The 24,365-nt window shown below is 46.2% G+C and overlaps 1 protein-coding gene across 2 annotated transcripts; it reads left to right on the forward strand.

Annotated features, from left to right (window-relative positions):
• Positions 1–1,273: 1,273 nt before the first annotated feature.
• RPS21 (ribosomal protein S21) lies at positions 1,274–6,994 on the forward strand. Of its 2 annotated transcripts, none has more exons than XM_054045628.1 (6): positions 1,274–1,353; positions 3,000–3,096; positions 4,376–4,439; positions 5,504–5,575; positions 6,682–6,737; positions 6,929–6,994. In XM_054045628.1, the coding sequence occupies exons 2-6, from the start codon at positions 3,047–3,049 to the stop codon at positions 6,936–6,938; spliced, it is 252 nt and encodes an 83-aa protein (XP_053901603.1). In that variant the 5' UTR covers positions 1,274–1,353; positions 3,000–3,046; the 3' UTR covers positions 6,939–6,994. The 2 variants fall into 2 exon arrangements, with proteins under 2 accessions (XP_053901603.1, XP_053901602.1); XM_054045627.1 differs by having other exon boundaries at positions 1,286–1,360.
• The last annotated feature ends 17,371 nt before the right edge of the window (positions 6,995–24,365 follow it).

The raw sequence follows: 24,365 nt of genomic DNA on the forward strand, positions 1-24,365 counted from the left end.
CCAACGGGGGGAGAGAGGGCACACAAGTCAGTTTCCTCTAGACTTCTGATGCATTCATTACTATTTGTAGAGTGCAGCAGCTGTTCCAACCTACCCTTTTCCTTCATCCCATATGGATTTTTGCTTTGATTAAAGCGAGTTACAATAGACCATGTTCTCTGAGAAACGTAGGTGTGGGAATCAGACAGACAGGCCAAGGCTCAGAACAGCTACCCCTTCATTTTAATTTTGTTTCTTATCCACTGAGTGAAGTACAAGTGTGAGGACTCCAGGTAAAGGCCAAAAGCTAAGGCATTCATGCTGTCCAGCAAGAAAGCTGAGACACTCTTGTCATTCATATAAAAGTGCAGCATCTCAAAGCACTTTACAAAGTATGTTCTACAGATGGAAAGGAAATGAGGGGCAGAAAGTTGTGATTTCACAAGATCATAAGTCAAGTTACTGATGGAAATGGGATTAAAACAAGTGTGCCCAAGTCCCAGTCCTGGCCCATTGGCACTGGACCATGCATCTGACCCAGGCGAATGTCCACCTAAGGCCTTCCCCCACTCTTGTTTTCTGTTGCTACAGTGACCCATTTTTTAGCTTAGTTAAAAGGCTGTACCAGTATCAACCTACTCCCAAGAAGACACTGTTCTCCATACGAAAAGGGGTGGGGGAGAGTTAGGTAAGGGCGAGCCGTCACGGAGCCACAGGGGTGCTGAGCACCCGCAATTCCTATTGCTTTATGTGCCGCCGCTTTTCAAGACCACGTCCAGGCTTTCTCCCAACCCCGAGGGAGGGAGCCGGGGGAGGGGCAGTGGCAGGAGCCCTCCCATTCCAGTTGGAGTAAATGTCCTCGTACCAGGGCGTTGAACTAGGTGGGCTGTAGACGAACCGCTGCAGTGCTGGGCTAGGACAGCGGTTCTCCCACTGTGGGTTGGGAGCCCAAAGTGGGCCACAACGAGGGTGACCAGATGTCCCCATTTTATAGGGACAGTCCCGATTTTTGGGTCTTTTTCTTATATAGGCTCCTATTACCCCCCACCCCCGTCCCAATGTTTCACACGTGCTGTCTGGTCACCCTAGCTGGGGCCGCCAGGGCGGGCTTAGCCTTGCTGGGGGCGGGGCTGAAGCCCTGGGGCCCAGGCTTGGCCCCGCCCCGGGGCCGTGCAGGGGTTTGTTGTTAGGGGGGCGCGTGAGACCCCTGGGCTCGGACCGCAGCCCGAGGCCAAGGCGCAGAAGAACCTTCCCGCCCCCGCCCGCCGGTGACGTCAGGGCCGCTGCCCCGGAAGCGCTCGCGTCTTTCCCCGTCTTTGTTTTATCGCTTCCGGGTGGCGGGTGACGCCCTTTCCGGTCTGGGCTGGCGGCGAGGTAGGAGGCGAGGGGCGGCCGGGCTGGCGGGGCTGGGGGCTGCAGGCCGCTAGGGCTGGGGAGACACCGGGGGGGAGGCGGCGCCGGGTTCCCGGCCCCGGGGGGGCAGTGGGGCGGGCTGGGCCCGGCCTCCTTCTGCCCCCCTGGCCCGGCCTCGGTTCTCCCGCCTGGTCCCACGCGCCGGGCCGGCCGTCAGCGGAGCAAGCCCCGGTTCTTCTCCCTTGTGCCGGGGGGAGCTTGTCTTCCCGTCCCGATCCCCGCCACGTGCGGGGCGGCCAGGCGTTTCCGGCAGCGCGCGGGGCCGGGGCCGCGTTTGGGCCCGTTAGTCCCAGGTTTGGGTTTGGGGTTTAATGGCTCCAGCCCCAGTTACATCAGAATCCGGCCCGGTGCGTGAGGGTGACGTTTGGGACCGCGCCGATCACAGCCCAGGACGCAGCACACGAGGGTTGAGGGCGAAGCATTTGTCCTGGGGCCCTGGTGGTTAGATCAGGCAAATCTGCCTGCTTGTCTCTAGGCCACGCTGCAAAACCTTCCCTTTCGAAAAGGCCTTTCCACCATAAAAATCACACAACGCTGACATGCCCCTGTACTCCGAAATCCATCCCCACCAAAACTAGCAAAATCCTCCAGCAACAAAGACTTGACCACAAGCAGAGTTGTGTGTGTTGCGAAAAGGGAGAAATGCCAGAGACTCCATTAAGCTCACAAGGGACTTGGTTATGGCTATTGGTTTTATGCGGAAGGCACAGAGATACTACAGGATAAAATTTAAGGTGGATAGACTGTAGGGTTACCATATTTCAACACTGAAAAAAGAGGACACTCCACGGGGGCCTGGCCCCTTCCCCACCCCCAACTCCGCCCCTGCCCCAACTCTGCCCCCTCCTATGAGCACCCCGCATTCCCCCTCCTCCCTCCCGCTCTGATCTTGGTTGGGGGTTGCTAAGTGCTTCCCTGCTCCCCACTCGCCCTGCACCCCCTGCCCCTGCAGCCTCTGCGCCCCCGCCTGCCTTGCCCCTGCACCCCTCCCGCCCCTGCAGCCTCTGTGACCCCTGCTCCCCACTCGCCCTGCAGCCTCTATGCCCCCGCCTGCCCTGCTCCCCCGCTCACCCAGCAGCCTCTGCCTGCTGGGGGCTTCAGACACTCGGCAGCGCGCGTCCCTGCAGCCCCGGCCACAGCTTCCTTCCTGCCGCCGAGCATGTTCCCCGGCCTGTCTGTCGCCGCCGGAAACAGCTCCCGTGGCGCTGGGTTCCAAGCTGCACGGGGCAACGGGGCCACAGGAAGGGTCCCCCAGTGGCCTGGGGGTCCCCGCCCACGAGGGAAGCCCGAGCCTCCCCGTACCCCGCCTGAGCATTGTAGCTGGGGCAGCTGGGCTGCGCTGCGGACCCGGCGGATCGTGCTGCGTGGACCCTGGCTTATGCCTCCCTATTTCCCCGGACATGTCCGGCTCTTTGGAAATTCCCCCCGGACGGGGATTTGAGCACCAAAAAGCCGGACATGTCCGGGGAAATCCGGACGTATGGTAACCCTAATAGACTGAGGTGTGCTTAAGCTGAGCAGGACAATTCTCAGTGGGCTGGGCTGTTAGAACATGTATCTGAGTACTTGGTTAGTGGGGTATGACCCTGTGATTTATGTCCCCTTAGGTATCTCCTCTTGCACATCCCTGTGTGGTACCACATAGAAAAATAAGATGCAGAACGACGCTGGGGAATTTGTGGACCTGTATGTGCCTCGTAAATGGTGAGTGCCTTTCCTTGGTGTGCTTGGTGCTATTATATAGGGGTATGGGTCTTCCAGGCTGACTCAGGTGGTCAGTCTTGTGCAGCCTCCTGCATCCAGCAGTGTCAGTGTCCCCATAATAAACCTCCCTGGTGTGTGAAAGGCAGTTCCTGTGTGAGGATCAGTTTATGCCCTGAAGCATGAAACTTGGTAACCAAAGCACCAGTTCACTATATTCTATGATGGGATTAATTTAGTTGCATTACTACTTCCTCTTAGATTCCAAGGCCAGAAAGGACCATTGTGATCATCTGATCTGACCTGGGTAACACAGGCCATAAAACTTCTCCAAAATAATTCCTTTATTGAACTAGAAACACACCCACTCTTGACTTCAAACTTGTCACTGATGGAAATTTCACCATGACAATTGATAAAGTGTTCCAGTAGTTAGTTACCTTCACTGTTAAGAGAAAAACACAACTTTCACAAAAGCACATAGGCGTTAGCAAGTGGCCAGATTGGTGTTGGGAGTCATTTTGTTCCGACCTTCTTCAAGGGGGAACAAAAACTTATAAAATGAACTGCTCATTTGTGAGTATGTGTTTATTTCCTGCAGGAGCAGTTTCGTGAGCTCCTTCTGGGTTCTTAGGAGTTTTTACAATGAACTCATGATTTCTCACTGCATCTGGATTCACAATGTTTAGTCTAAAAGTCGCAGTCCTGGGATTAAGATAGGCAAAGAATTAAATAGACATACCGGGAGTTTTTTTATAAGAAATTCAGATAAACCCGGTAAACCCCTTAAATAAACTATGTGAAGTGCAGGCAAAAATAATTTTGTGTGAGGTGCTATTGGAAGGGCCAGTTGATTCTACTCAGTCACTACCACTGCTCTGTTACTAAATAAGTAGCATTCCTCTCAGACATAGTAGGTAGCTACATTCCAGTTTCTTATAGTTGCTTTCCAGAGCAGATAGGAATGCATATTTCCGGTGCGAGTTATCTTCATTTACGTGCAGTGAACATAGTCTAAAAATAATGAAATAGGTCAACATTAAGATAATTTGCTGCCATAGCTAAGTGTAATACTGCCAAATAAGAGCCAGGTTTAAATCTGGTGTCAGGCCTACTTTTAACTGTATGGTCATTGAGCTCTCTGATGCCTTGACTATCACCATCAAACTGCTAGCCCAGCTGTATTCATACTGTGGGTAGGCCTTTAATAGGCTTTGTTCGGTTAGTATAATACCCTCCTTGTATGCTTCTTACTTTAAATTCATATTACCTCTTTCCTCAGCTCTGCTAGCAACCGAATAATCGGTGCTAAGGACCATGCTTCCATTCAAATGAATATTTCTGAGGTAAGTATAACTCATGACAGATGTAGATTTAATTAGAGAGTTGTAACTATTTGTGAAGTTTAGAACCTTCAGTTTCACTAACGTTTATGAAGTGCTCAATATGTCAGCGTGAATGTTGTATTACATCTCCAAATAAGTCTAATACCATCTCAACAGCATTGGATGTAATTTATGTTGGCAGCTTGCTTTGGCAAATCTGCCTTTGTTGTGCTGTGTACAGGATTTGTAATTTTTTAATATTCATGGAGGGAATGTGGCTTCGTAGTTAAGGTATGGGACTGATAATTGGAAGTCTTGCAATTTTGTCTCTGCAATTTGCTTACTGTGTGGATTTGGGCAAATTACTTCATCCTTTTTACATCACCATAATATGCACATTTTTTAAGTGATTTTATTTCCCTTTTAATGTTAAGAAAAATTCTCTTGCTTACCATATTTCATTATTCAAGGATTGGGGATCAGCAGAAATGAAAAACAAATCCTTGTGCTATTTTACGGGCCGCTGCGGGGTTTAATCTTACACTGCTCAATGTTCTCTTTCTGGGAAACTTCCCTACAACTTGAAAAAGTGAGATAATTTGTGTCCTTTTTCTTGTGCATTTAGTGGCCCACCGAACAAGACTGCTTCTTCCAAATTTCGATACAGTCCTAAATCCAGACAAGTGCGCTTGTCATTAAGGCAGCTAAATCCACAGACTTTTAAATTGGATATGTACTTGTGTCCCAAAAGAGACTTCGACTTTATCTTCTACCCAGGCCTTTGTTAATACACCAGTTTGTTACTGGTTAATTGTATTCCTGTTATGTTGTCTGATCCTAAATCCATCAGACTCCATGGTCCTTTTATGTATGTGAAGAAACTAACCTGTCATTTTTAATGTGGACATTTGGCTTAGGTTTTGTGATTCGTGATAGTCTGACCATAGGACCCATTTCTCTGCAAACAATTTACCTTTTGAGCCTCTTCTTTGCAAACTTGATATTTTTTAGAGGGTAACGTATTACAAGAATTGTGTGTTTACCAACATGTCTACTTACTCAAAATGTTCTCATTATAATTGTAGGTTGACAAGGTCACAGGCAGAGTCAATGGCCAGTTCAAAACTTATGCCATTTGTGGAGCAATTCGTAGGATGGTAAGAATGTTTCCTTGAAAATTAGGAAATGTGTTTACTCCACCTTAGATTGGTTGGACTGTTTATCCCCGTGTGATGCATGTTTGGCCTTTGTGAAAAGTTTGTGATCTCAGTCCAGCTCCCAGTGGACTAGTGTGTCTATCACAAAAACCATACCTCTCCTCTGGCACACTATTTGGCAGACTCAGTAGTAAAGGGAACAAAGACAGTGAACCCTATCCAACTTCTCTTTAAATGGAAAAACTCTGCTGACTTTAGTGGGAGTTTGTACAGGGCCAGTCCATCATAGAAACACTGCTGTTCTTTATCCACAAGTTGTTCTTCCTCCAGAACATATCTGAGGCACACTGTCAGAGGAATGTAAGGATGTTAGTATTGTTGCTTCCTGTGCTACTCTACATGCTCACTGGATAGAGGATTTCTGTTTCTAAAGTTCTCAATTCAGTACCTTTCATGAGACCTTAATCAGTTTTAAATGTAAAACAAAAAGCTAGCTTGTATTCATTCTGTTTAGATTTGAGAGGTGAATTTCATGAACAAATTCCATTACCAAATCAACTTCTCCACTTATTTATTCTGATTTTTTTTTCTGGTTAAAACATGTATAATTGAATTGTCCAAAAATCTGTAGTAATGAAATCAGTACAAGAAATAGCTGAAGTGTGTGTCTGTGTGTGTGTGAACCAGTATACCGAGTGACCAATTTCTAGAGCAGTGTTGGATCTGTGGTGTTTGTAAGCAACACAAAAATCCAGCTTTTAAGATTTCTTTAAACCAACTCAGTGTGGTGCTTTTTCTGCACTTTCATCAGGGTGCTGTGTCTTTGTAATAACAAGATATATCATGGAGCATCAAGTGACATAACATATGAAGTTAAAAACACTTTCTGGTACTGCAAGATGGCCAAGAATTTGATGAATACTTTTGGAAAAGCTAATTCACACAAATAGCATTCTATCAACAGATTTATATACATCTCTAAGCCGTTGATGCTTCCAAAAATGTCTTTAGGTAGCTGGGCACCTCACATCTCTTATTTTACATTTAAAAATGAGAAACCAGGGATTACAGACTGTGTTTCAGCACTCCATTTTTTTCTATTTAAGGGTGAATCTGATGATTCTATTCTGCGTCTGGCAAAAAATGATGGGATTGTTTCCAAGTAAGTATGTTTATCTCCTCTTTGCAAAGGTTATCAATGTGATTTCCTTTCCAGGTTCCAGAGTTTTAGGTCTTGATGAAAACATGTATTGTGAATTTACAGGCTGTTTATGAAGTTTTACAAAAATATTTATTAAAGCTGCTGAAACAGATTATGAGTTTGTAACGATTTTGTTTGGTTTTCTTTTCCAGGAATTTCTAACTGAAGTTGCCCTCTGATATGGAACGTTTTGTTGTAAAATAAACAGCTCGAACATATTTGATGTGCACTGTTTTATTTTAGTTCAGAACCATAAATGCCAGTGAGTTTTAAAGTTCTCTAAATATCTTCAGATGTTTGTGCAGGAAAGTTACAGAACTGACTAATTCTGAGGACCTAGAGATGAAACCTTTTGATAACCCAATATATAGAACTATGCCTCGTTTGAAAACCTGGGTCTGCATTTTTGTTAACTTCAAACTTTCTCATCCACATTTAGTATATGTTGCAAATTTAGCTCTTTGTATTACCCTTGCTTCAATTCTCTACAGCATAGATCAAGAGTTGAATGTTTTGCAGGTATAGGAATCTGGAAACACGTAGAAATTGTTTGATTCTGCCTGTTCCATTGAAATGTGTTTGAGAAGGAAAGCTTACGTAGGATATGTCCTTGTGGGTTAATTTGACTGGGACTATTAAAGTATAGGCTCAGCTTTCTTCTGCTAATATCAGTGCCGTATGTGTTTGCCATCGATGCACTCACGCTCTTGGCTCGTCTATTGAAAGCTTATCGTGTGTCATTATAGGAAATGCTTACATTTTCTTAACATGCTTTACCCATATTAATTACTCTGCAAGAGACAAAATATTCAGGAAAACTTCACTTTTCATATGACCTCAGATGGTAAAAAGTAGGGCATTATGCTGTCTGAGAAACTCATTTAAAATATCTAAACAATATTTTAATACATAGCTTACGGGTCCTTTAATGGCCTATTAAACTTTTTACCTGCTGACATGTTATTTTTAGCTATCTCACTACCAGAGCCCATAGGGAGTGCAGCCAGTTGGAATGAGAATACACATGCTGACACTGCCTCTGTTATCTGTCAGTTCCCTGTCTCTGGCTAATATCCACCACATCGCACTTTTGACCTGAAGCTCACAGCTGTTCTTGCCTTTAGGTTTTGGAAGAATTGTTTCCAAGTTTTATCTGTCCTACTTCAGGTGTTTTATTTCAATGGTAAATGGCTGGAGAGCATGCAAACTCAATACTCAATTGATGAAATGGGCTTTGTGAAGGGAGATTGGCTGACTGAGGTTCAGACTGTACAAATATCCGATGGATATAGAAGCAGACTTTGCAGTTTGGGTCCAAGCTAGAGGGGTGGGGTATTAGGCTACAAGCAAAACCCTACTTCCAGTCTAGTTTCTAATGTTCTGCAAATCTGAAATCGTAGAAATACAGCAAAACCGCTTTATACACTAAGATAAATGCAGTTTTACAAGACAGCCATGGTTCTCAGGTGTCTGAAGTTGCTTCAGCCTCCTCTTCCTTAATGCACTGCACTTTTTAATTATTAGATACAACTTTACTTTCTCCTACTGATTCAGAAAATCTTAATTTTTAAGATCTGGGGGATAAGGCCTTGGTATGGTAATTATCTGTGAAGTGCTATTGTCACACAGGATGGTAAAGAAATGAAATCCCAAACAGAAAGTAAATCCGTCTAGATTCTGGCCCTACTCACTAGTATCTGTAATGCTGGTATCAAAATAGTAGCCAATACTTTTGTCAGTGTTCCTAAAAAAGCAAGTTTCATACCCTGTCTTGTAGAACATGAGCCCTCACAGCGAATAAACTACATCAGTTTCTCAACCCCGAGAAGGGGCGGTGGGGGGTTATGAAAAGCAATCAAGGAGTTGTGAGGCATGGAAAATTTGATTAGCTTCTAAAGGAAAGAAAATCTTGCTCCTCCATTACTTGTACACTCTTCCCCTTCAGGATCCATATTCAGTCAGTCCCATGAAACATACAGATAAATTAGATTGTTTATCATTGAAACCTTTTAAATGTAAGGGGGGGTCATACAAAATGTTGACTTCAGCAACCTGACAAGTTTGAGAAACACTGAACTATACCAAGCTAGATGGTTACTACAAAAGAAGCCACTGAAAGGAATGAAGGATGTGGATGAATTAGGAAGGGGGCGGGATAATGGGGATTAAAAGTGGCCTACTTCCTTTCAAATACCACATGTCTCAAATCTCGAGCTAGAGTGCTGGGAACCGGGTTAGAAGGTGAATTGGGCCAAGGAATCTGTGTGTGGCTTGGGTAATTCAATAGCTGAAGAATATCCACCTAAAGTGAATATCAAATGTACTGAAAAATCTGATGTCTGGACTCTGGTTTACTTTGGCTATAACCCCATAGGAAGCTATAAGCACAAAAGCTGGTATAGCAGTTGAATATCTCTTTACCAGCGAGGCTTGTCCCTTGCAACAAGAAAAAGAAATGAACTTGCAGAAGGGGATCAGAAAGAAATAGCTATACCAACATTTGCAGATGTCCTCTTATGTTACTGAGTGGAAGGTTTAAAATCCTATGGACAAAATGTCTCTCAACTTTCAATCTGGTGTTGCATAACAATAATCATATTACTATAGGTCAGTTACAACAGTGAGAAGTGCTATACAGAAGTTGTTTGCCATCCGTTTTTTGATGGTTGGTATTGCAATAATTTCCCCTGTTGTCATATTTGGCATTATAGGTGTTTTTTTAATCCATTGTTTGCCATCTTCTACCAATGTAGTGTGTGTAAGTGGAGACATTAACTTCATTATTACCGGGTATTTCAGGTTCCATTAAGGCTCCTGTTGTCCTGAGTATATTTCCAGAAATTATGGTGGAACACATCCAGATCCTACGTGGATCACCTCCTGTTTTGTGCATTTCCCAGTATAGTTAGATTTCGATGTATTTTTTATAGCGTGTGGGATTTTTAAGTGTTTCCTTTAGACTTGCACCCTTTGTGCTTCAGAATGTTGATTCTACACATCATGCCATTCAAAACTATATGTTTGCAGTTTTCCCAGGTTTTATAAGCAGCTCTCTAGGGGTGTTCTGCTGTTTACATTTAGTATCTAGCTGTATATTGAGACTGCTTGTGTGTTTGTAGATTGCTGAGGATTCATGTGGGTGTGGGAAACTGAAGCCTAGGACTCTTCTCAGGCAATCTGGAGAAAGGAACTTGTCTCGTTGTTTTGTTTGTAAAGGATTGTCTTTATTGGCAGAATATACGGGATATCTTGCTCCTCATCTGTATTTTTTAGAAAGCCTGAAATGGCATGGGGTTGTTGTTTTTTTGTGTCGGATACTTTTTTACTTGCATTTATAATAGCGGTCAGAGACTCCAATTGAAGTGGGGGACTCATACTAAGTAAGGTAAAGCAGATTGTTTAGTTACCGGACCCTAATGGTATACTGTATATTCAATCTGATCTTTGAACTCACTGAAATGTGATAGGATCCCCAGAATATGCTATTGCATGGATGTATGAAAGTACACAGCATGAACCTTGAGCTCAAATAGTCTTTCATCTCACATATTTTTTTAAGATACTCCAGCAGTCAAATTTCAGAAATCACTCTTCAGAAAGACAAATAGTCTCAGAAGCAAAGATTTAGTCTTGGCCCGATTTAGTCTTGGCCCATTCCAGTCTTCATTAACAACTTTCTTTTGTACCGAATAAGAGCGAGATAAATTTTAATCCACTGAGAATCTCTCCTGATTACTGGGATCTCCTAAATTAGTTACTCCTGGCTTGGCATTAGGATAAAAGTTAGAACAGCATCAGGAAATGTTTAGAGATGATAAATGTCTAGTGTACCAAAGAGTCCAAATCTTACTTAGTTGTCTCTAGTCAGCTAAGGTAGTCAGCCACATGGATTTCTGTGGGGAACCCCCACGCCCCCCAGAAAATGAACTGGACACATAAAAGCCCAAGACAGACTTGAGGTCTCCTATATGTCATCTTTTGAAAGCAGATAAAAATATTTTAATTAATCTATAAGATCCCAGGAATGTCACTCTGTATCAAAGCCTAAAATGTCCATACAGCCAGTGTGAAGCAATGGAAGCAGCTACAAGCATGTTCAAAATATCACCATATTAATTCATTGCTGGGTTTCGTGGTCTGTTACTGTCCAATTTTGAAGTTCTCAGTCATTTTAGCTTTACGAATTACACGTGTATGGTGTGCAACTACAGCAAGGCATGTATCTATGCCATGCCAGGAGTCCTAGACTATTGTGATATCATAGGTAACTCAGCCAATCGCCACCCTAATTCTACAGATAGTTTGCATGCAACAATTTCATTGGTCTTATAAGGGCAACTGCACAAATGGTGGAATGCTTGGCCCAGCTGCCACCTGCACAAATCTCCCAACACAACCCCCCAGACACAAATCAACACAATCTGTATACACAATCCCAGCCCCTCACTACAGCACACACCCCTCATTTGCCACCTGCACAACTTTCCCAGCGCAACAGAACCCAGGAACAGCACAGCTAGCATGCACAATAACCCCAAGCGCACAGCCCCTCACGACACCACCACCCCCTCATTTGCCACCCACACAACTCAACACAAATCTTCCAGGATTGTTCTCACCTTGAAGTAGGGTTGCCAACCCTCCAGGGTTATTTTTAATTAAATATGTCATGAGATGAAACATCCAGGAATACATGCAACCAAAATTGGCAACCCTATCTTGAAACCTATCACGTCTGAGTCAGTGCAAAGTGATGGAAACAGCTACGAGCATGGCTGAGAGTCCTTTTTGTTTCGAATATCCCCAACTTCAATCAGTGCTGGGCCCTCAGGGAACCAGACAGAGTCCAGAGGTTCTGTGGCAGTTGGAATGTGACAGCTGACCAGAGGTGGGAATAGCGGCTAGATGGGGTAACAATGAGGTGGCTTTGCCCTGAGGGGGGGTTGAGGGGGCAGCTCTGTGCATAAGCTTTAGGGAACATGTACAAACAGCAACGTAGCTCACTGCAACAGACTACTGGAAACAAGCCCCATTGTCATCTCCTTTATACACATGGCTTTGTGAATTGTACATGTGAGGGAGACCATGGGCTCTCCGCTATCTGTATCTGTATTAATTGAAATGCGTGCTTTCAAATATGTCCTTTCCTCTCTTAATATCCGAGATTACTAAAACTGACATTTCTTGGAATTTATTCTCCACTACTTATGCTGTTTGCTGGTTTCTGTATGTTGCATTTCCTCAGATCCCATGATGAAACCAGACAAATCATTTTCACTTTTGTTTCTAATCAGAACCAGGAAGTGAAACTTACAACAGTAGCACAACTCTGCAACTAGGACAGAGAGATGTTTAAATCCAAACTTCATTCGCTAACAAGCTTTTTGTTTGGGGACGACATTGGTTAGTATCAGGTCTTGTAAAATTTTATTCTGCGGAACCATAATATGGGGCCTTAAGTACTTGACAGCGTCCCTTTAGAGACACATCTTAAGGCACTTTCTAGTATCAGTATAGAGTAAAATGCCCTCTGTTGTCTTGTGACAAGAATAGTTCAGATCCCACAGAGCCATGAAAGGGAATGAACTGTACTTGTACTGTACAAGATGGACAGTGTTGCCCTTACATGGTTACATTGCACCAAGTTGTGAAATTCTTTGCTGTTACTTACAAGGACTTGGCAGTGGCATCCTAAAGACATCTGCGTTAACTGAGGCTACTTCAGGATCTGTGGCCAAAATGTTTCTGCCCGGGCAGACGGTAGCTGCTCACGTTTTAACACACCTCGTTCCTTGCTAGGAGCTTGTTACTCTCCCAGTTTGTGACAGTGTGATTTGTGTGGAAGAGCTGCTGGGAGGATCATGGCCATAAATGCTCTGTGGTCAGAGGGACAGATTCAGGAGGATACTGCGGTTTTAGTAGCTGCAGCTGAGTTAGGGTTGGGGGAGGAAGGCGTAGAAAGGGACACAACTCTGGGGTACGGAGCAGAGGTGCAGAAATATGGCAGTGGCTGTTCTGTTGGCATTTCTGGCCCACCTGAAAGCAGGATGTAACAGGAATCTCAGGAGGGAGGGTGTTTTTGTGGCACTTCCAATAGTCTCAGGAGGTTGGGATAGTTCAGGAAGCTTCTGAGTGCATGTTGAGGCCCACAGCTACAGTGGAGATGAAGTCATTGGCTATCTAGGTAGGTATTTGAACCAAACCATTAAGCTTGGCCTGGCAGTGGTTTTTGTTTTTCTTTCTGCCAGCTGGGAAAGCTGCCTGTCCCATGTGTGTAATTCTCAGCAGCGTTAATCCCAGCACACCAAGGGGAGAACATTCCCAGTTCCTGGGCATCCTTCACGTCTGGGTGGCAAGTTAGGGGATTCAGTGAATCCACTAGTGATGGAAACAGCTTGCCTTTTAGCATCCCAGGGAGAACAGGCGACCCACTTCCATGTAGGACTAATCAGCCAAGAGTAAACAATGGCAAACCAATTACCACCGTTTCCTGCTAGGAAGTAAACTATTGTTTAATAGCAGGCAGGAGTTCCCCCTGCCTAAATCCCCAAGCGGAACTATAAACACTGAGCTGAATAAGAGGGCTATTAGCAAGATCAACGGGAGGTTTTTACACATATTGGAAAGAAATGGCCGTTTTTAATCACTGTGGCATCCGATGATCGTGGCTATTAGGAAATCAAGCAAATGTGAAGAGACTGAGTTATAACTGAATATTATTTTCCAGGGCACACGGTAGCACTCTAGTCTTTCTGGACATTTTGTTCTGATGTCTTATTTATTACTTTTCTGCTTCTTCCACAATAATTTGGAGGTCTGAGTTTGGGACTGTGAATAGTGATTGTGCGCTCTCTGTGTTTGTAGCTGGATATCCAGGGTATAGGTGTATTGTTGGTGGAGGCTAGGGGCAGAAAGAAGGGTTTTTCTCAGGCTTTGTCTACACTAGCCCTTACTTTGCAAATCCCCCAGTAGTGGTGGCAACATCTGGGAGCTCTAATGTAGACAGGACTCCACTGATTTTTACCCTCTAACTCTGCTCAAGAGGTGTGTGTGACATGGTGGTAAAAATATCAGTTGCCACCTGTGCCTTGTCTACACTAGCACTTCTACCGCTGCTAGCACTTGTGGGAGATTCTAATAATATTACCCATCTCATCTAGTGCTTTTCATCAGTAGATCTTAAAGGGATTTACAAAGGAGGTGAATATCATTATCTCCATTTGTAAAATGGGGAAACTGAGGTGCACAGGTGCGGTGACATGCTCAAGGTCACCCAGCAGGCTAGTAGCAGAGTCAGGATTAGAAGCCAGGTCTCCTGAGTCCACTGCCTCCCCTTTAAGACAAGTTTTAGGGAAAATGCTGGTGTAGACTAGGTCTAAGAATGCAGGGTGTAGATCTGAGACTGTCATCTGAGTAGAGAGAAAAGTGGGTTGTAAACCACTGGAGGATTAAAAAAAAGTCTCACTTTTCATCTTGCAATCTTGATGTGTTGATCAGAAGCTGAGAGCTGAAACGTGCCAGATTCTGTGAAACAGAGGCTGCTCCCTGTATAAGGGTCTGATCCTCCACTCATTGAAATCAATGGGAGTCTTTCCACCAGCTGCAATGGGCATCGGATCAAGCCCTAGAAGGGGAGCCCTGGTTTCGTTTTATCTCCCAAACCTTATCAGTAGGGGAAACTGTTACTGATGTTGTGTACGAGAGCTGCACTAACAGGTACTTTCAGGATCGCTTTTGCCATATCTGTATTGGCTGTAAAGTTTTATCTTTTCTGTGAAATTTCACACTACAGCAAACTAGGTTTTATGGCCTGCAGCATGCAGGGGGTCAGACCAGATGATCATAATGGTCCCTTCTGACCTTAAAGTCTATGAGTCTATGAGTTTCACGTAAAAAAAAAAAAACATGATCTTAGCACGACTCCCATTAGAAAACATGGCGGTTGGCACGTTCAGTGAGCAACAGTGTCTATGGCCACTCAATCGGCATTGAGCAAAACCAGTGAGAATTTGCAGGCTTTGCATAAAATCTGTTAATATTTAGCACAGCTCTTCGCTTGTGGAGATTGACAGCCCTGAATCTTTCTTAAACGGGGAAATGGGATATTTTATGCTGCGAGAAAAGGGATTCATGTCTTTATCGTTTAATAAAAAGCGCTTTTAAAAATAAATCCAGCAGCTCCCTTGAGAGTTGCAGCAAATCATTCTCCTCCTCCATCTCTGCTTCCTTCGCAGTCTTCCCCTCTTCACTCCTGGGTAAGGGCAAGCAAAGGTGGTGCATTTAGTTCTCAGGGAGGCCGATACACATGACTCCATTCTGACTAATGGGACCCAAGTACGTGACTAACTCCCTGAGCATTTGTAGGAGAATAGGCGCATTTGTGCTGGATTACTCAGCCCTGCCCAGCAGCCAGATCTGACTGTACAGCCCCAGAGATCCTTTGTGTTGATGAACAGACCGTAAAAAAGCTGACTCTGCAGTTATCTTCACTGTCTTCCCATGGGTCATTTCCCCTCTCACTTGGTTGTACCTGCTCTCCAAAATGTTAGAAATCCACCATGATAAGAGCAGGGGAAACCTCATGCTCTGAATTGTTTCTACCTGGGCCACCCCAAGCACTTCAGAGAATCTGAAATCCCATACTCCCCTCCTGAAAGGGAGCAAAGGGGAGCCTAACCCAGCATGTGCCTCGTGACGCCCCCAGCAAGGGGCGGCTGGGGTAGCGGACTGCTGATGGATCTTGGAAGCAAGGCTGTTGAGGGAGTTCTACAACCTTGGAAGCATCTTGGGACAGGGGTGGGTTTGGATGGATGAGCCAGTCCCCTGTCCATTTCATATGAGGATTAATTCCCCACCCCCAACACAAAAGGAAGCTGAGTCCACTAGCCTCTACTTGGCTCACAGTGTAGGGAATGACCTGCAATGAGGGAGATGGACTAGCGTTCCCCCCAGTTAGGTCATCTGCTCTGTAATTTCTGTGCAAACAATACTAGCATATCTATATTAAGTCCAAAAAACCCTAATATTTTCGGTCTGTCTTGGTGAAAGGTGTGAATGGCAATGACTGAATATATTCCCCAAAGATGCACCTAGCGCAGAGTCCTGCTCAGTCACGGAGAGGGTGATCCACTTTCCAGTAGCAGCTTTGCCCCTTTGGAATTTCCAGTTCTTCTCTTCCCAAATGCACTCAGCTTTGCGTTATTCATCTTGGCCACCGAGTGGTCCCAGAGATCTGTCAGCTGCTAGAGAGGTGTGCTTGGGTATGTCCGTAATGTCTTGGCAGTCACCGCAACGTGATCTTGGCTATGGCAGGGCCTGGCTTATCCTGATTTAGGCTACAGTTGCTTGGCACCATTGTTGCAGTGTTTTGATTCCTGTCCGCAGAGACCTGTGCACTACTTTCCCAATAGTTGGTATGGGCAACAAGCCCTAGCTCAAAGGGTTAATCCTCAGTTCTGAACAGTCAGTTGGAAGTAACTTGCAGTGTGCCATCACTATCATGTCCCAATACACAGACAATGCAATTGGAAACCTTTAATTTAAAGCATTGCTGATAAACTGATACGTAGAACTCTTTTTGTACATGCTAATGTAAAATCTTCACACAGTATCGCTTAACTGAATGCATGTTGTTTGTTCCATTGTCCAGCCTTCATCTAGTTTGATGGCTGACTTCTTTAAAAGGTGCTGTCGCTTTCTCCTGATTCAAGAGCTGTTCCTTGGCATGCTGGCCCTTTAAATAAATTTCACCGCAATCCTGAAGAGGCAGGAACTGAACTGGCCTGGCCACTTCATTGTGACTCCCTGTGCTGAAGTTTCCCATTCTGTAAAATCGGAGTTATATTTGCCTCCTTTGAAAAGCACTTTGAGATCTGTGGTCAGAAAGTTCTATATAAGAGAGAGCTGCTGTTGTTTAGATTATTACCTGGACAAGAAATGGATTGATAAAGTCAAAATCTGGGATGAATCTGATTCTTCTGTAACTGTCATGAAGTCAGTGGAGTAGCACCAGGCATGGCCAGGGTCCTGAGTCACTTATTTAGCCATTTATATTCTGCGCCTTTGTATTGACTGAACCGTAAATAATTCATTATATGCCCATCAGGATGTTACTGGCGATTACACTATTTTTGAACTGCTGGACACATGCGTAAAATAATCTGTTGTTTTTTCCCTTCTTGCGGAGATTTTTTTGCTTGCTGAGATGGGATAGGCAATGAAAGAGAAACGAATGGTGTGTATATGGTCATATCAGAATTATTTGTGCTGGAAGGAACAACCCACTGGAAGTGACAGGGCCTGTGTTTCTATGGTCAATATACAATTCACAGAGCTGGAGGAAGTGCCTCTGATATTTTGAAAATCCTATGTGGAATTAATTGTACTAATGGGGAATATGCGCTTGCTCTATTTTCAATGCCTTTATTTCTTTGGCCTGGTCTACACTGGGGTGTGGGGGTGTTTGATCTAAGTTATGCAACTTCAGCTACGTGAATAACGGAGCTGAAGTCGATGTACTTAGATCGACTTACTATGGTGTCTTCAGCGCGGTGAATCAACTGCTGCCGCTCCCCCGTCGACTTTGCGCCTCTCACGGCGGTGGAGTACAGGAGTCGACGGGAGAGCGCTCGGGGGTCGATTTATCATGTCTAGACTAGATGCGATAAATCGACCCCCGCTGGATCGATCGCTGCCCGCCGATGCGGTGGGTAGCATGGACATACCCTTAGTTGATATTAAAATAGCTGGAACCCATGTTGGAAATCTGTGACTGACAACTAACCAAGCCCAAAGGAAAGGACTTGATATGATGTAACTTTAAGTATCTAGAGCACACAGTGGTGGCTACCTGGAGTGATTGCCTACACTGGTGCTACCACCATTGCTACCACTGCTAGAGTGGCATCCTTGCTAGTGACGGCAGTGGGGGAGAAGGCTAATGCCTTATTCTTTGCTTGTTCCTTCCTAGCCGTAGCCCCTGCTAGGGAGTTACCAGCCCCTCTCAATTCAGTGGAGTTTTAAACATAAATTAACAAGATAACATTAGACCCTAAAGATTCCCATCTCCACATGTTTACAAAACACTGTACCAAAGCCACCCCATAAACCATCCAGAAGCAAACAAAGCTGGGAACAGCCAGACCAACCCAAGTGAAATTCCAGCAAAGGGGGTGGTAACTGATTTTAACTGGAGATAAAATCTTTATTGGAGACCCTCATAAATCCCACCAGATTTAAACAGTGTCACGCAGCATCCATTTCTGCATCAGATGTAGCTTCGGAGTCCTTCAAGGAACCACAGCTGCTTGCTTGGATCAACGGCTTCCATTCCATTCCCGACAACTCAGGTTTGCAAAAGACACCATTTCCTGCATCGTTTCGCCGGGTGCTGACTCCAAGCTTTGCCGCTGCCTTTGTAAACAGTGGTGAAACATGTTGTACTGACAAACAGACTCCCTAGATACTGCTTGGCAGCACTTGGAGGAGGAAAGAATCGATTTAATGAATAAAACAAAATGAATCAGATAAGTGAGCTGGCCAGAAAAATGGTGGTTGTTCCCCCAAGAAAAATTTTGATTTTTTTTTTTTTTTAACTGAAAAATCAAAGATCATCATACATCAGCTGGAAACCACTGCTGTGGTGCCTGGTGGGAGCTGCAGAGCAGGTGCCTCATGCTCCCATTCTCTATAGGGTCAGACTACATCTCCCATGATGCATCATGATCTCCCTCTCTGAGGGGAAGCAGTGCATCATCAGAGTCCCACATCCTATGTGCACCATGGGAGATGAAGTTCAGCTGTGGAGCCCAGCCCATAGCAGAGAATGGAGATTTGAGGCAACTGAACTACAACTCCCATAAGGCACCACACGGGCATACACAAAAGGAAATATTCCTGGTTTAGGCTAAAATCTTACATTTCATGAACAAATGTTAATCAAGAACCCTATTTTCTGTCAAAAAAACAGTGAGGGATGGGAAAGGCTAATTAAAGGACCTAGTCCACCTTCCCCCACCCTCTTCCCTTGGCCACTGCAGAATTGTTCTGCTCCCCACACCCCACCATCTCTCTTCTTGTGCATTGTCCAGTATACGTTTACATGGCCAAAGCAAAGTCGTTTCCTTTGGGAGGCTAATTCTGCACACACAGATTACCTTGTTATGAAGCTTTCCCTGATATTCAAGCAAAATCTTCTGCTTAAAGTTTTCATCCCATGACTGTTACCCTTGTGTTAATCCCCTAAACAATTCCTCTCCCTCCCTGGTGTTTCCACTGTTTGGAAAGAGGGCAAACAGTAGCCAGCTTCTCTCAGCCAGGTGAAAGGGAAATGAATCTGCGTGGTTCTTGTATTGTGGTCAGCCGTCTGTTCCAGCAGCATGGTGTCTAGGCCAGGACATAGGAATGCCTGCGTGGGGACACTAAGCAACAGATAGTGTGTCAGGTTGCAAGCTAGAGAGGCAGGGACAATCACAACATGTGCCGTTGTCCCGCAGCCACAAGGAAGAACCTGCTTTGTATTTACTGAAGCTGAGTTTTGTCTCCTCTCTTGTCCATTAGAGATACTGCTGTTTCCAGCCCAACAACTGGAGCAGGATGACAGGATGAGACCCTCTAAATCCTGACTTTCGGATGACCCCGTAGAACAAGGGCCAGTTGATGGAATGACCCCATAAAATACGGCATTGGGAAAACACCATGTCACAGGCTGCTGGGATAATTGCACAGAACAGGATGCTGGGATTAACTCCGTAGGACATGACATTCCGGAGGAGCCCATACAACGAGACCCTGGCCTCACCCCACAGAGAGGCTCATATCTAATCTTCCAATGTGATGTCAAGGGAGACTGCTCCTTTGGCACCGGGCTACCAGGGGGCATTAGTCCCGTGACAGCCATGACGACCCTAAGTGACACCCATTCCCAACTTTCAGAAGTGTATCAGACTGGGTCCCTGGCTTCCTGGCTGGGGGAGCCAGTTTGCACTAGTTGTGCCTGCTCTGTGCTTGCACTTTTTAAGACCGATTTGGAGAAGGGCTGTAAACAGCGACCCAATTTTACAGCACAGTTCTATGCTAACAGGAATGCTGCAGCACCGGCCAACTGGGTTTCGGGGGAGGGAGGGGTTGATGGGAACTGTGATGAAGGGGAAAGAATGATTGACCTTGGCAGAGGGGGCGGGGGGGTTAATGTTGTAAAACGTCCTGGCTCTTTGAAAGGAAGCAGCGGAGAGAAATGCTCTCAGTGCTGAGATCGGGGTGAGGGGTGGGTCAGATAACAACCCTCCTCACCAGCCTGCACTGAACTGCGTCCGTAAACGCTGAGCGTGCGATCTTCCTTTCACGTGGTCCTGGAGTCGTGTAATCCAAAGTGCGCTGTGATCTGCTGAGCTTCCTCCACGGTATCAAAACACACTGTGGGAAGAGAAGAAGAGGGGACGCTCTATGGGCTGGATATAGCCCTCTTTTTGTAGCCAGAAAGGGGCAGGACAATAATAGTACACAAGAGCGGTGAGATTTGAAGAGATGTGTTCCAGTAGATGGGTAGAGGCTGGAGGCCTAGTCCCACTTGTGCTGCTGATTTGCTGCATGTCCTTGGGCAAGTCAGTTAACCAACCTGTGCCTCGGTTTCTCTGTTTGTGGCCTGAGGGATGATGCTCCACCTTTGTAGAAGTAGAAAAGCAGCAAAGATGGAAACATTCTTGCAGACTGGTTTCTGGAGTGGAGTGGGAGATGGCAGTAATGGGGGAAAGGGGATGATCAGTGGTGTTGGGAACTGCTGTAGGCTAAATTTCCAAGGAAGGGTACGCTGGGATCGGAGAGAGGAATTGTCGCCGGCTGAAAGAGAGCCTGCCTATCGTGGGGAGTCCCTGGGAGGGGATGGAGAGGAAGGTAGTTGGGAGCGCAGACTGGGATGTAGGGGAATATAAGGACAGATGGAATGAGTTCACGGAGACTTTTAGAACCCCGTCAAGAAGGCAATTTTGAACATGGTTTGACTGTCACATCACAATCCATCTCCTCTGGGAACCAGTGATGATTGATTTGGAGGCTTGGGAGGGAGGAGAGAACAGTCCCTAAATTTCTTCCAATTATCTCCTGGTCCTGAGTGCAGTGAAAATGCCAGCTGTCTTGCCCAAGGCTGGCTGCCACTGATGGGGAGGATGCACGCTGGGTTGCCCAGCCATGGAGTACAGCGGGAGAAGGATGCGAACCAGCTTTACAGACTGGCTAACTAAAGTCATCTCTGTAGCGGCGTCCTCTGAAACCTGTCTTATGAAAGCTTTAGATGTTTCTACATGGGTAGAATATTTATACTCTGTGGTCCAGACTTTCAGAACAGTGTGCAAGCAATTATGCAAGCACCAATAGATGTGCACTTCCACCTGTAAGTTGTAAATGCGCACGCAATCATAGTGAATGCGTATGAAACTTTGAACATCGGGGCCATCGTTTTTGTTAACCAGCAGTGGTAAATTTCAAAGAACAAATCTCAGACTTAATGCATGAACTAAACCAACGCAGAAGCCGAATCAGCTGCTCTGAACGGAGCGTTGGAATCCCTTGGGTAAGAACTCCCATTCAGGACAACTTCCTATGGAGGTTAGCTTTAAGGCTTAACAGCCGAGCTAGTCAGAAAATGTCCAGTGCAGTGAAAGGTCACTGCAAAACAGGGAGACAACTTTTGTAAAATGATTATTGTTTTGGTTTGTTTTTTTCCAAGCGGCTCTAATTGGGCGTCTCTGTTAATAATGCAGAGAGCTCCTGAGGGACTGGCAGGCACAGACAGGAAGGAAAAGGAGTCGTTCGGAGTCATCACACCACTTTTTAATCTCCTCTCCTTTGTTGGAAAAGTTGGTTTTGTTTAATTGGCCCTAATAAACCCTAGTCACGGGGGATCCTTCCCCAGGCATATTCTGCTGTGATAAATCACGCAGTAATGTGCCACAGCAGCAGTGGTGGAGAGAAGACCATTCCACAGCCTCCATGGGACCAGGAAATGTACTGGGGTCAGGAAGTGTTCCCTGTGATTAGGAATAGCACACAAAAGACCAGATTTCACAGTTCATGGATGTGATCGGGGGAGAAATGGGACATGCTTCAGCCCAAATAACACTGAACCCAAGCCTTTAGGTTTGCAAAAGTAACTCTGTTCCTCTATCTGCCTCCCATCCACCCCTGCAGATCTGTCTTCTCTTCTCTGCTGAGATTTATCTTGGAGTCTTCACAAGCGGGGCTATTTATGCTGGGCTGTTACCAAATGCCACAAGTTCCAGGCCTTTCGCTAGGTTAGGGGAGAGCAATGTGTTCTGGGGCCTGCCGCCCAGCCGGGGACCTGAAGTCGTGCGATTTGAAAAAGTCAAATCAGAGTCTGTTGGAGCTAGCACCAGCCGTGAGATTCCTGCTGCTTGCTGGAGGTGAGACTGAGAAGGGGGTGTTCGATAGGGGGTCAGACCTCCTGTAAAATATACTAGGGTGTTTACAGGTTACTGGCCAGCTCCCAGAAACCAACAGGGTCCATGAGGCATCCTTGGGCAGTGGATCTGTTGGTTCCCCGGGAGCAGAACTCCTGAAGGGTGAGTGGGTAGGTAGGAAGGAGTTCCTCCCTTGCCAGCTTTTCAAGGAAAAGGGCTGAGGTTTTGGGGCGACTCATTTACGTTGGGCAGGGGCCTTAGTAGACATCAATGTAGGTACAATGTAAAGAAGCCGTGACTGGACTTGGTAACAAGCAGAACGCAGGGCCTCGCCTGAGAGGCTCCTAGGAGCTTGAGGAGGAAGGTCGGTGATTTATGGGGAGCGTTCTGGCTACGATGTGTATTTTCATTTGTATGGAGAGTGGGAATATGGTCTGTGTCTTGGATCTATGAGACTCTTCCGGATGTGAATCACTAGAGAACACGAATAGTGTAAATACACATCCTTGGGAATGGGTTTTTCCCTGACCCCCGATCTCTTGCCAGTTGGCTACTCAGCTGTGCTGACCCCATCCCTAGCTGTCCCTCAGAGCTGGCAGATTGGGAGCGAGGGGCGCTGGGGTCTCTTAGAGATCAAGAGAGAATTTGAAGGTGCAGTGGGTGGCTTTTGGTGACTGAGCAAATAGAAATGGAGGTGAAAGGATGAGAGGAAGATGGGAAGGGAGACTTTAAACCTTGGTGTGGTCTTCCAAGCTGTACCAAACATTCTGACATTCCTCCATTGCCAGCTGCCCGCATGGCAGCACGGATTCCCTCCCCGCCATGTAAACCCGGCGTAACAGGCTCAAGAGCAAATACCAACCAAAAGCTGCACAAGAGTCAGACCAGGGCCGAAGAGCTGAATCGTTTTCAGCTGGGGGACATAAAGGGCGTGTCTATGCCGCAATCAAACACCAGCGGCTGGCCTGTGTTAGCTGATTCAGGCTGTGGGGCTATAAAATTGCAGTGTAGACGGTTGGGGTCAGGCTGGAACCTGGGCTCTGAGACCCTGGAAGTGGGGAGGGTCCCAGAGCCTGGGGCCCAGCCCAAGCCTGACCATCTACACTGCAATGTTATAGCCCCACAGCTTGAGTTAGCTGACACGGGCCAGCCATGGGTTGTTTATTGTCATGTAGATATGCCCTAAATGATTTGAGAAGCCAGTCCTGTGATGGTAGGTCTGGGTACCGTAACCTCTTCTCCATCAACCCCTGTAATGGGTAAGCATTAACACCTGTCCCTTTAGTCACCAGAAATGTCTTTCATCTCAGCAGAGCTCAGGGTGCCAGGAGCTCCTTGTATAGACAAAGGCCCACGCTGTGGAGTTCAGGGGTGGATTTCAATCTCAATCCAAAATTCCCCAGCGCTGGGCAGTATTCAGACACCTAGTTCTGGTTCGAGGCCAAGATGGGGCCGTGGGGGGATTGGCTCTGGTGATCCAGAGTGGACCGTTTCCAGCTGACAGACTCTTTACTGGGTACGGTGTTAACAGCCAGCTAGCAGAGAGCTCCATAATCCCCAGCACAGGAAGGGAAGTGAGGACTGGAGGGGGATGCCCAGCAGCCCAGGGGATGGTTGTGGAGTGGAGGCCAGGCAGTTTAGGAACTGGTGCAGAGACTGAGAATTGGGCTGGGAAGCAGCCTCCTGCAGCAAGGTGATAGCCAGGAGTGGCCTGCAAATAGGGGGACCATGTGGATTGGCCTGAAGGAGATGGGTGCTGGCCAAAGGGACTGGACTCTAGCTGTGGAGCTGCGTGCCGGCATGCTATGGCCTCCGGGGAAGGGGTGGTTTAGAGTGTTTATCCCCGGCCCTAGGCCTGAAAAGCCCCACCTTCATAGGGGTTGCCCATAAATTACATCACACACTTTAGGGTGATTTTCAAGACACATCTGCCCTGGTAACAGTGAAACAAACATGCAGAATTAAGGACCCACCTACCCACCCCCTACTGCACTGTGTAATTTATGAACAGCCCCATGCCCCTGCCTGGGCTTGCCCATGGGTTGGGTTTATCTCTTAGTTAGTATCTTTGAAGCCACCCTGCTGAGGGTAGTTGCACTGGTTGTTTCTAGCAGCCTGAGCACAGCAACAGTTAGTCAGTCATGCCACCCTGAGAGCGTTGATGGGACCCCGCTCG

Source organism: Malaclemys terrapin, chromosome 12 (assembly GCF_027887155.1).
Source record: "Malaclemys terrapin pileata isolate rMalTer1 chromosome 12, rMalTer1.hap1, whole genome shotgun sequence".
NCBI lineage: Eukaryota > Metazoa > Chordata > Testudines > Emydidae > Malaclemys > Malaclemys terrapin.

Bases quoted from the DNA above. Each gene is read 5' to 3' on its own strand.
- RPS21 (XM_054045628.1), top strand. From the start codon at position 3,047: ATGCAGAACGACGCTGGGGAATTTGTGGACCTGTATGTGCCTCGTAAA. The intron at 3,097-4,375 runs GTGAGTGCCTTT...CTCTTTCCTCAG, and splicing joins CTGTATGTGCCTCGTAAATG to CTCTGCTAGCAACCGAATAA. The intron at 5,576-6,681 runs GTAAGAATGTTT...TTTCTATTTAAG, and splicing joins GTGGAGCAATTCGTAGGATG to GGTGAATCTGATGATTCTAT.